The 13087-nt window shown below is 39.7% G+C and overlaps 1 protein-coding gene across 3 annotated transcripts in view; it reads left to right on the forward strand.

Annotated features, from left to right (window-relative positions):
* The first annotated feature begins 1112 nt into the window (after positions 1-1112).
* LOC143034063 (alkylglycerol monooxygenase-like) overlaps positions 1113-13087 on the forward strand; it is a 13041-nt gene continuing 1066 nt past the window's right edge. The window contains exons 1-4 of one of the 3 annotated variants that reach the window (XM_076199962.1): positions 1113-1233; positions 1342-1475; positions 6158-6285; positions 8669-8817. In XM_076199962.1, the coding sequence (XP_076056077.1) occupies positions 1365-1475; positions 6158-6285; positions 8669-8817 (388 nt within the window). In that variant the 5' untranslated portion in view covers positions 1113-1233; positions 1342-1364. Of the gene's footprint in view, positions 1253-1341; positions 1476-6157; positions 6286-8668; positions 8818-13087 lie in introns of all 3 variants that reach the window. The other 2 variants (XM_076199963.1, XM_076199964.1) reach the window with 2 other exon arrangements.

Raw genomic sequence — 13087 nt, forward strand, 5'->3', positions numbered from 1 at the left:
CATGATGGTAGGAGTGGAAGGCGATTTCTGAAATATTTTAGTCACAACCCACCTTACAATGATCTAGGCCCAGTAGCCATTAAGTACTGGGAAAGGAGAATAGTACAGGTGGGTAACCACCTGGACATCTGAACATCTTTTTATTTTTAAGTATTTATTTATTTATTTATTTATCATTTGTTTATTTATTTATTGGGGGATAGAGTGAGAAACAAGGAGGTGAGGAGGAGAGCGGGGGTGAAAAGGGAGTTGGGGTGATTTATAGGTCTAAGAGTCTAAAAGGAATTGACAATATCAAAAGTGACGAAATGTTCACACTTAATGCAAATCAGACAATAGATAATGGTATTAAACTGTCAGGAAGTAGATTTGATTTGGAAGAGGGTAGGAACAACTTGGAATCAACGTACTGCAGAGGCAGTGCAATGTGATACAGTTCGAAGTTTTAAGATTCATTTCGAAAAGCACCAAAGTAATGTGCTGTAATGCCTGCCATGTATTTTATTTTATTTATTTATCATAATTCGTTTATTTATTATTATTTATATTTATTTTTGTTATTCATCTATCATAATTTTTGTTTTTATTATTAGTCATTATTTATTTGTCTTATTCATTTTACTACTCATCTATCTATTGTTTTTTCCATGTCCGACATAGTTATGGACCAAAATGTCTCCTGTCAGTATGCTCTTCCTTTGTAATCCTTTGAAGGCAAGAGAATCTGCGAAAAGAAAGTAAAATTACTTATAAGAATCATAAGATAGACTATCTTAGTAGTAAATATGTATTCTTTTTACGAAAATTAAGAACTTAATACGGGACCTTTGGGGTGTCCCTGAAAGATCAGTGCGGCGCAGGGAACAATACTATAAAAAATGGGACCTGTCCAGCGTATATGGGACATTTGGCAACCGTATCTAATACACATTTCTCGAGATACAACTTTATCATATTGAATATATCAGGCGTCATTATCAAATTCTGATGTCAACATTTGTATACCCCTGTTACATGTACCGTCAATGTTCAGACCACAGCACATCACGTGAGTAGCTGGGTTTGACAAAAGCAGAATGACCTTCGCCATGAGTTAACACACAAACGCACGCACAGATAACGAGAGTCCACGTCTATACGTACCACAATTTGGCTCAGTTGCCTTGTTGCCAGTCTCGCGGTGAGGGATAGTGGTCTTCATAGTGGAAGTGATTCTTCAAACGTTGGAAGACGGTTGGTCTCAAGGAGAGGGGTGTGTGTTGGGGAGGGTGCGTTTAACTTGCGTCAGTGTAATCGCAATGCACTATTTCATTTAAATTGTTTTCATCTCTCCCCCTGCAGTCGTCAGTGTGTTGCGTAGTAGGATGGAGAGCTTGACGAGTGTGGCAAAGCGGGCTGGTTACCTGTTCTATGTAGTTGACAGAAACACCACGACCTTTGAGACGGTAGAAGAAATTCCAAGCTATGTCGACCAAGTAAGCTAACAAAATTAAACGAATTCCTGTCACGCAGTTTTTCATAAAAAAAAACACAGTATCCAGCGTTACATCTCGCACTCATATACCATAATCACACATACCCATTGCTGCCAGGAGCAGAGTAATTTAAGTACTTCAAAGTAACAGGATAGAAATATGAAGAACACAGAATTTAGGGTAATTTTATCTATCTATATTCCAAGAGCTTTTCCCCTTCTTCTAAGGGAGGTAGCCAAGTCAAAGGCACGTATCTACTCCCACCCATTCCACTCCTCTCCACCACCCTACCTTTCCTCTCATCTTAGTCCCTCATGGATTATGGGTTTTTCCTGTATCCCGCCCACTGCCCTAGGTCAGAAGCAATGTAGCAAGACACAATCACCTTCGGCAAAGCCACTTAATCGGTGACCCGCCCTCTTTTCGTCCCTCACATGCAGAAAAAAGAGAAGAAAACGGGGAGAAATACCTTCGAGATGCGTCAAAATATCGTTCACATATAAGCACTCCTTACATCACCAGGATCTTGTAAACTGCAGGCTAATAGGTCTTGGTTTTTATTTTGAGAAAACACCGCAACTTCTTCGCAAATTTAATCTTATTGGTCCATTATTTGAATTTCCCAAAGCATTGGATCCTCAGTGTATCTGGATGAAAACCACCCCTTCCATTACCCTATTAATATAAACCTTTCCAAATTCCTGAGTGGCATTTGCTACGAAACACAGAATTGAATGTACAGAGCGACACTACTGTTTGGAAATTTGGATGGAGGTAAAGAGCATGAAGAAAGGCACACCCCTATTTCCATCGATGGGAAACTTCAAGACAAAACTGTTATACTTGCCAGTGTAGATTTTTTTCTCAAATCAATCTTTTGAAAACAAAAAAATAAGAAATTCCCTGAACACAGATACCTTAAATGCTTCATGCTAAGAAAGCATTTGAAAATTCAACATCAGACAATTTCGAAATTACATCAACACGCATGAATCTGATGACGAACTTAGCAAAAACAAACCAACATGTTTGGAGAGTGGCAACGCGAGTGAATAGCCGTGTCACGTGAGAACACTTTATACTATTTCGTTGCTGTACACATTACGATGATATCCTTACACACACACACACACACACACACACACACACACACACACACACACACACACACACAACACACACACACACACACACACACACACACACACACACACACACACACACACACACACACACACACACACACACACACACACACACACACACACACACACACACACACACACACACACACACACACACACACACACACACACACACACACACACACACACACACACACACACACACACACACACACACACACACACACACACACACATATATATATATATATATATATATATATATATATATAAAATGTGTGTGTGTGTGTGTGTGATCTTGATAGATAAATAATTAACAAACAGGGTCATTTTAACGCAAACAGGGTAATGTTAAGACCAGATTTAGGATATAGGCAGATCGACCTGGCAGCACACATGCCTCCAGTTCGTGCTTACACCCGTACAACAGAGACATGCGAACGTGCATAAATTTGTTCAAAGATTGAATGCATGGCTTCTTTTACAGGCAGATCCTTTTCGGGGTAATTTGGAGAATAGACAACCCTCTTCCTCCCCTTTGAATGCAATGGTGATCGTAAGTTGGTACATTAAGTGAAAATAGTACAGATCCTTCACCCCCACAGTTCCACAAGGATGAAGGTCACGCATGTTGAAACAAAAATAGAAATTGCACTATACAACTAGAATTAGTAGTACACGCAAAAGTATCTATAATGGTAGTAGTTGCAGTACCTGAAGTAGCAACAACAGCAGTAGTAGTATTAGGAGGTAAGAATAGCTTCTTTAGGTGTAATGTTAGTAATAGTCTCCGCAGGACGCTACCAACTGACGCATTAATATCCTTAATGCAATGCAGGTAGTAAGGGATATTAGAATTTGAACAAATTTTTGCATATCACCCAATTGACACCATACCATTTACCTACCTTCATTTATTACTTGCGTATTTATTTGTCTAATAATTAATGTATCTGTTTATTTATCTAATTGTGTTCAGACTCTTTGGTAATGTAGAAATTTACAGTAATATTCGAAGCAGGAAGCATCCCAAGCGCATATACATCTTACTCATTCTCATTCAGCCATTCAAAGTCCACTAATGACCAAAAGCATCTCCCAGAAATCATAAGATTGCGCCAACCTCCTGCCACGTCCTACAAACTTCTCTATCTCGCCTCTCCATCTTCATTCTTGTCTCCCTTGTCCACGCTTTCCATCTCGCGCCGTTCCATCTATCATCATCCTTTCTTGCAACCTGATCTGCTCGATTCCGTTTGCGCTCTTTTACCGCCTCCTCCATATATTTCACTCCAGTCTTCTTCATCTTTCAACTTGCCTTCTTACTGTCCCTGAGCGTTATCCCGAGCACTGATCTCTATTCCTCTTTGTCCAGTCCTTCGCTTTGTCCCCTAATCGTATCAGGCCTTGATTGCCGAAGCTATAGTTTACCCCCACCGGTTCCTCACGCGGCGACAGTCAACACCCCACCCCCACCCTTCATCCACTTGATAGATTACAGAGAAGTGCCTTCTGGCCACCTCATTTGCTGACCCATTCACAACCACTCCCCACTCACACCTTTCATGCCCTCTCCCTTCAATAATGACGAATCATAATGATAACAACATCAGGAATTTATTGACATTAACAAAAATATATATATATTTTTTTTGGGGGGTGAAGGTGTTAGAATAAGATCAAATGTCTTATGGCGATGGGGATCCTTAAAAAAAATCACAGAGCCTTTCCTTGTCTCCATCATCACAGAGTATTCGTCTGCCACAAATTGTTGCCCCAAGTCTCTTGGTCTAGTTGTTGGTTTCCCGACACTCCATGATGACAAACTTCCGGCCAAGTACACTCATCTCTCTCTCTCTCTCTCTCTCTCTCTCTCTCTCTCTCTCTTTCTCTCTCTCTCTCTTTCTCTCTCTTTCTCTCTTTCTCTCTCTCTCTCTCTCTCTCTCTCTCTCTCTCTCTCTCTCTCTCTCTCTCTCTCTCTCTCTCTCTCTCTCTCTCTCTCTCTATATCTATCTCTATATTTTTCTGGCCTTCATGGTGCTGTTCTCACTTCGCACTTCCTTTGAAGATTTTATTTCTACTTTTCCCCTCAAGTTCTCTGCCGCTCTAGTCCTTTAGCCTAAGTCCGGCTGTGCAGTACAACTCTTAGTGATCGTGGTAGTCCTGTGTGAATGTGTGTGTTTGTGTCCGTGTGTACGCTTGCCTGCGTGCATGCATGTATTTAAAAGATGAGTAACAACACTGACTCGGACTTTGACCCCTTAGTTCCTATGACGTACTTCGTAGACATAATTGTGTGAGTGTGCGTGTGCATGCGTATGTGATTCATGATGGTCTTTGTTAAAGATCACATGCTGGGTAGGCCAATCCATGAGCAATTCTGGCACACCCCCCATCCCCATGCATGTATTTTTTTTTTTTTTTTAGGGGGGGTCAGTCTCTTACTATCCGATTATCATAGCTAGTGTAAAATTCGCGCGTGCGTGTGTGTGTGCGCGTGTGATTCACCATGGTCTTGGATCACGTGTTGGACTCGTGATCGACAGCTATTTCCCTTCCAGAAGAAAGCTCAGAGCTCATGTATGACCGATCCATGGGTAATGATGTGACCTTACACGCACACACACACACACACACACACACCCAACTCCCCGCCCACAAGAGTTGTAGTAACGACTCGCTGCGTAGACATACTGATTTTTTTTTCAGCCCTGGGCGGGATTCGAACTCGGACCGCCGTAGTAGTGGCTGCGAACGCTACCACTGCGCCATCGAGGTGTGTGTGTGTGTGTGTGTGTGTGTGTGTGTGTGTGTGTGTGTGTGTGTGTGTGTGTGTGTGTGTGTGTGTGTGTGTGTGTGTGTGTGTGTGTGTGTGTGTGTGTGTGTGTGTGTGTGTGTGTGTGTGTGTGTGTGTGTGTGTGTGTGTGTGTGTGCTTAACTAATTGTAACATGGAGTTGAAGCTAAGTCAATCTCCATATTTCCATTTATCTAACATTGCCTTAGGTTCACTTATGTTGTCCATCTGAATTATTTCCTATTTTTTCCACAAATTGGCTCATCTATGTGGAAAGCTGTTTCCCTATATCTTACGTTTGACTTCTTTAGTCGCGTTCTAATAGATCTCTCTTAATTTTTCTATCCATTTCTCCGCAAGCAACAGGTTGGGAGTTTCTGACTTACGGTAGACTGGACTCATCACTTAGTAGAATCTTTTGTTATCATTCAAAATTCATTCCCAGCTAGCTACTGTTTGGCATGACTTTCAATTTCGCTTATCTCTAATCTTGCCTTCTCATTCATCTTTAAACATGATCCACAAGAATGACGCATCCACTCGACCATTTTCTGATACCAATTCGTATCTGCACAATAATTTCCTTCAACATAAGTACAACTTGATAGGAACAAAGTCCCCAGGCAGTTTAATTGTTTTTCTTCTTATATTTTTTCTGTATCAGACCTCGTTACATATTGAAAGGTATATTCTCGGTATGCTTCTGTACCTTCTAATACATTTTTTTTTTTTTTTTTTTAAGGTAATCCCAGTTTTCTTGACTCTCATCGTCCTCGAGTACTTGATCAATTGGGCAATGGGCAAACCAGTTCTTAGGATCAATGACGGCCTCACTTCGTGTGGACATGGACTTGTGATGGAAACAACAAAGTATGTAGCCGTTGACAGATAAGGGATTAACATTTTTGTACCCGACATGGATGTGTGGTCCATAGACCCGGCTAGGAAATGTCTAGACGATTGGGGATGGTCTGTGGAATCGCTGAGAGTCTTGACCCTGTTATCTGGCTCTAACGGGGGACTAAGGTCTGAGTATTTAACCTCTGCTATGATGACACTAAACTTTTATTTTCTTACGCTAGACGACTTTATTCAACTGACCGCAGGACCTCCTCCCGTAGAGGTTAAATACAAAGGATTACAAAGGCGGAGCATGCCGACAGGAGACCTTTTGATCCATATCTAGGTCGGATGCGAAAAAAAAATCATATTAATAATAAGATAATAAATAGAATATCTATAACAATGTAAATAACAAAAATAAATAAATGCATAGGTATAGTTAAATAATAAACAAAACAGGTAAATAGTAAATAATAATAAATTGACATATAACTAATAATAAATGAAAATCAGATAGACAAATGATAAAACAATATAAGATCAATTATAATCAACAGCATCTTACTTAGGTATTTATCTAAATGAGCCTCGTTGAACTGTATGGATGAGACTTTGAGTATCGCTTTGAAATCGTGAAGTCTCTTGGGAAGATCAGAGGGAACCACAAGAGAGATTGTGGGCCGTGCTTTTAAACTTGCCGTCATTCCTAACAAACTCTTTCTACCACGAGAAAGTAGAATTTTACCTGGATTCCTAATTTATCAGTAAATATACCTGTCATTTATAAAAGTACAGCCAATGAAGTTAGTGAACTTCCATTTTCTAATGGTGGAAAGATTACGCCAGGGCTGGCGAAAGATTTTAAATTTACGGCCTCTGTGTGCCAAGACAAGTCGACACGAGACAAGTAACCTGCCTTGCCGCTGAACGCCAGCTAAAGCACAGCTGTCACAGAGTGGACAAGTTCGATGGAAGTACTTGGGAGGCGGCTATTCTAGATAAATCTCATCTTCCTGGAACGGGCGTGTGTCCTGTGCCTTTTCACCTTTTCAGGACGAATACTTGGTCCACATATCACATGCATTATCTAAAACCGTTCCGACCTTCCTATGACCATGCCACTGTAAATTTCATTATATCATCATATTTATGGCACGGGAGGACTGGAGGAAGAGACAGGCCATAGAGTAGAGGAGGAGAAAGACGGAGGTGCCCTGAGAGGGTTAAGGGGAAATAAAAACATGTCACTAGAAACAACAACAATATATGAAATCCAAATATGGATGTTCGCTGTGTGAGCGGGTTAGAGCGTCGCTACTTGCGATGGAGGTCGAGCTTACGGCAATTTAAATCTCTGTCACAAGCAAGTTGGACAAAGAACATGTTTTTTCTTCTTGTTTTTTTTTTTTTTTCTAAACTACAAAATCCTATGTAAGGGACACCATTCTAGCCTTATGATAGCCTTTATTTGTAAGGTAAAACTAAACTGATTTTACATGCGGCCAGGAGCCGATATATATACCGCGTGGGTGCGTAATAACATAATTGTACTGGATTAGGTTAGGTTGGGTCAAACAGGATCGCACTGTCATAGGCAGGTGTGTGTGACTGGCGCGTCAGGTCTAGCCGCGTGGGCGACATAACGCGGTTTGTACACGACATTTATGGACTTGAGAAAAGGCATAGGAGAACACAACTCCCGATTCAGGCTGTGGTGCCGACTGTTATGTATAGTATGGGAACCTCGGTGGTGAATGTAAGGAAGTAAGGGGGCGTATGGAAGCTGTGGAGATGAAATGTTTGATGACTACATAAGGAGTTACGAAATGCAGCAGAGTAAAGGTGAAGGCACACTAGACATTTCTCGCTAGCATGCTACTTGCTTTTGTCACTTCGTATGAGTGGAAACGACTTCGGTTACAATTTTTTTTTTTTTTTTTTTTCAAATTCCAAATGTCAAATTAATCTTGCGTCATATAGTGAGAAGCTGAAGTTAAACCTATACGAGTGTTAGACACATTGTTGAGATGTTCTTACGTAAGTCTAATTTATTGTAACCGAAGTCGTTTCTACTCGGACGAAGTAACAAAAACAAGCAGCGTGCTAGCCTAGTGTGCCGCCACCTGAAGGAATGACAGGCCTCGCGAGTAACTAGGTTGCAGATGGGAATGGGGGAAGGAAAAGAACAGGCCAACCTACAGGTGATATGGACATGTTATGAGAAATGGAAGAAGTAGCAAATAAAGAAAACCTGGGTTTCAGGGTTGGTGGTACCATTTGGGGAGGGGGGAATCCTTTGTCATATATTTTTATTTTCTAACATCTTCATTCCACTTCTTTTTCTAACGAGTAACAAAAGGAATGAGTTTGTTGCCCTGTTCATCTCTCTCTCTCTCTCTCTTCCGCACAGACTTCTTACTCGAGGTATAGAGCTCGCTGGTTACACTTGGCTCTACGAGAGGCGTTTCCTCAACCCCTCGTGGGACTCTCCATGGGTGTGGTGGACGGCAGCCATCGGCTCGGATCTGGCTTATTATTGGGTTCATCGCATCGCACATGGTACGTCGTGCATGCAGAATGTGCGTGCACTGCAGAGTCGACACTTTTTTGTGTGGTTTGAGGGGCTGGTATACACCTGAACCTCACTATTGTACGTGGTCCGGAACAATTCATACATGAACGCAGGAGGCAGTGTCCACGGTAGACCACTCGGGTCCGAGGTGAGCAGTGGTTCGGGGGCCATGGACTATGGACTACCTAGGACAGATCACCCGCTCGCGCGGGATCGGTAGTTGTAGGTGGGGAACAGATGTCTGTATGATAATGAAAAGATAGTTGTGTATAAAAGAGGGCTTCTGCCACCGGACGATTAGGGATATTTATTTCGTGGGGCCGTGGCTTTGGAGGGGTCGGCAGGAGACTTGGAGTTGGTGGCTGGGATTAATACGTGTAACCGTGAGGTTACGTAGGGATATTTATTCTTTTAAACCTCATCCAACAAATTTAGAAAATGAGTAGGAGGCTTAGTCGTGGAGAAAGATAAAGAAAATGGAAATAATTGTAGTGGTAGGTAAACTGAAATGAGAAGGCGCAGTAAAAGAGAAGCGTGAAATGAAAATTATTTCAGTACTGTAGAAGGAAAAGTTTATGTAGATGTTTGTGCATGTAGTCGTTTTTTTGTTTTTTGTTTTTTGCGATATGCTTGTGTGTGTATACCACGCATAGAGGGTTGTTGCATCTAAGCGTGTGTACTTGCAGCCTAACAATTAATGAGCGAGATATCGACATTGCTCGGAGCGGATGTCCTTCCTAACCTCTGCGCCATGGCTAGGATTCGAACACACGCCCGAAATCCACCACGCGTTTACCATGCCTCCTCTCTCTTTTAATCTGATGATTTTTAGGGAGTTGCTGGAAACGTCTGTTCCATGCAGTAATTAATATAACAGCTGTAGTCTCTTCAACCGGATGTTAAAGGTGCTGGACTGCCTAAACCTAACTACAGTGGGTGCTGAGGTCGGAGAGGGTTAAGAAACTCAGTCCCAAAGTGACTAATGCAGCAAGAGTAATTTCATTGTAAAATATTTTTTTTTTTTTTTTTTTTTTTTTAATGAAACAATTTTATGCACACTTCAAGTAAGGACTAAACGAAGATAAAAAAGGACACTTTCGGTTTTCGAAAGAAAAAAAATATATATATATACGTGTGTGTATATATATATATATATATATATTGCAGAAACCACAGGGAAATTAAAGTCGGAATACTGAACGTTTTCGTCTATTACGACATCCTCAGAGTACAAGAAAGAAAAAATAGAACACAATATTTATACAGAAGTAAGAAAACTGGGAGAGGTTATAGTCACATAAAACCTTCGGACATTATACATACATACACATTCAATTACACATGGAAATGTTAATGGTAATAATAATAAAATTACATACACATTCATATACACATGGAAATAAGAAAGGTAATAGTAAAAAAAAAAAAAAAAAAAATTCAAAAGAGCAAAATCATGTGGCCGAAAGGTCCATAGGACATTTGGTACAATTAGGAAACTTGGTACTGCTTAAATATCCTATGATTATAAGATTGTTTAACCAAAACACAAGATAATATTATCAAATTGTACAAAAAAAAACACAATATTTAACAATATTTACCATTAATATTTCTATATGTATATGAGTGTGTATGTATGTATAACGTCCGGAGGTTTTATGTGGCTATAACCTTTTCAGTTTTCTTATTTCTGTTAAATATTGTGTTGTTTTTTTTGTACAATTTGATAATATTATCTTGTGTTTTGGTTAAACAATCTTATAATCATAGGATATTTAAGCAGTACCAAGTTTCCTAATTGTACCAAATGTCCTATGGACCTTTCGGCCACATGATTTTGCTCTTTTGATTTATTTATTTTTTTTTTTTTTTTACTATTACCTTTCTTATTTCCATGTGTATATGAATGTGTATGTACTTTTATTATTATTACCATTAACATTTCCATGTGTAATTGAATGTGTATGTATGTATAATGTCCGAAGGTTTTATGTGACTATAACCTCTCCCAGTTTTCTTACTTCTGTATAAATATTGTGTTCTATTTTTTCTTTCTTGTACTCTGAGGATGTCGTAATAGACGAAAACGTTCAGTATTCCGACTTTAATTTCCCTGTGGTTTCTGCAATATTTTTTCGTCACGCGTTCTTGTGATTATTTATGCAATATATATATATATATATATAATCATGTTGCCGACAGCAAAGCTATAACAAACAAACAAAAAAACGAGTCTACAATACATAGCAAAAATAGCTAACAAACTGTGCTAACAACCTACGAATGAGGAAGCTCAGGTTGAAGTGCTTGGGCACAAAGGCAATGAATAACAATTACTGGGAGGTTGTGTCCAAAGTATATCAACCAACAGATGACATAAGTGACTCATTTTGCTTATTCGAAGCGATGCAAGTCATCTATGACTCATCATCACATGATCTCACCCATCCAGGACTAAAAATTTATTAAAAAGAAAGAAAAAACGGCAAGGAAAAATATGTCGGTCAGAGTGGAAAACCGGGTCTGAAAATATCGAGCCACACACAGAAGCTGAAATGTCTCAAGATATAATTCCCAGGCATGGACTTCAAGACGCTATGAATTATAACTTACTGTTGACTCTATCCTGGTTCAAAGATGTAACATCATATAAAAGGAAAACAAAGTCGACCGACACATCGACGTCGAATCAGCTGTATCGACTTTTGTCGACCTGAACATGTTCAAAAAGAACATGATGGCAAGCTACTTTAGAGAAAAGAACGAACGGCTGTAGAACGCCTAGAACAAAACCTCATGGGTATAGCTCATTTCCTGTATATTGCAATTAAATACATCTAAAACCTAATATCCCAACGCGAGAGCATTTGTCAGGAAGCGTGTGTGGTTTTAGATTGGGTCTCTGTCTTTATCAGAAGACATGTGAACCTAACAGAATGATTATATAAATTACTACTACCTCAATTAAAACCAACTTTTGCCCTGGGTGTTCACATTTTTCCTTGGCATTTTGAGACTCGAGCTGTTCCTTTAACCTTACACATTGTAACATTACCCATGGAAAACTACATTACAACACACATACGAACAAACAAACATCCACGCCCTAAGGCGACCATCCATTACATGATCAGTGCGTGATAATGGCTAAGTAGCCAGAAACACATCTTTAACCCACACGTACACCACATCCCCAAATAAACCCGAACACAAATTAAATCACAAGAAAGAACCACATAATAGAACCAAACCTTTATAATATAACAATACGGCTAATATTGTAAAGCTATCAATTCCCTTTACCAGATGCTGACTTCAGTGTTTAAGTGGTATATTAAGCACGACCGAGCCGGGGAGTGACAGTCAGTAGGTGAGTGTAGATCCAGGAGGATCTACGTCGTGTATTTCAAGTGCCAAATATAGGTGAGAAAAGGCACAGGCTAGTTTTATTGCCGCACTAGTTTACCTGCTGATTGAGACATTTCCTTCTAATAGGAACAGAATTGTTTTGCAATAGCTAAAACAAAATCCTCTTAAAGTTATCGAATTCGCCACAACAAGATATTAAAGGTTGAACATAACATTGTCGAGTTACTTTTTTCTGTTAGGTTGTGAGTGGATGTCATGTCACAGTGTCTTCTATGGGAACATATTGCACTCTACCACACCTGTTTATCTGTTTATTTAGTGTGTATATATATATATATATATATATATATATATATATATATATAGTTATGCGTGTAAACAATAATCGTGCCCTACGATGTATAACGTATGCAAAGGTAACGTTTTAACAAATGTGTAATTATCAAAAGAATAAGCATAATGACAATTTCATTTCGCACAGGGAGAAAGCATTCATAAAGCGTTTACTGCATGTGTCGGGGCTCCTCCCCCCAGAGAATAAAATCGCCTGGCGGCAGCCAGAAGAAAATGTAAATATCAACATCAGAGAAAGTGAAACTAGATAATATCAATCATCCTATAAAGGTGGCGGCACGCTAGACATTTCTCGCTAGCATGCTACTTACTTTTGTTACTTTGTCTGAGTAGAAACGACTTCGGTTACAATCTATTGTTTTTCAAATATCCAAATGTCAAATTAATCTTGCGTCACATAGTGAGAAGCTGAATGACGAACCAAGAGAAGTTAAGCCTATACGAATGGTACACAACACATTGTTGAAATGTTCTTGCAAAAGGCTAGAGCGTTTCTCAACCTTTTTACCCTTGCGTAACCTTTAAAATAAGTTG

This window comes from Oratosquilla oratoria, chromosome 16 (genome assembly GCF_046742065.1).
Source record: "Oratosquilla oratoria isolate Oo_2021 chromosome 16, ASM4674206v1, whole genome shotgun sequence".
In the NCBI taxonomy this organism is placed as follows: domain Eukaryota; kingdom Metazoa; phylum Arthropoda; class Malacostraca; order Stomatopoda; family Squillidae; genus Oratosquilla; species Oratosquilla oratoria.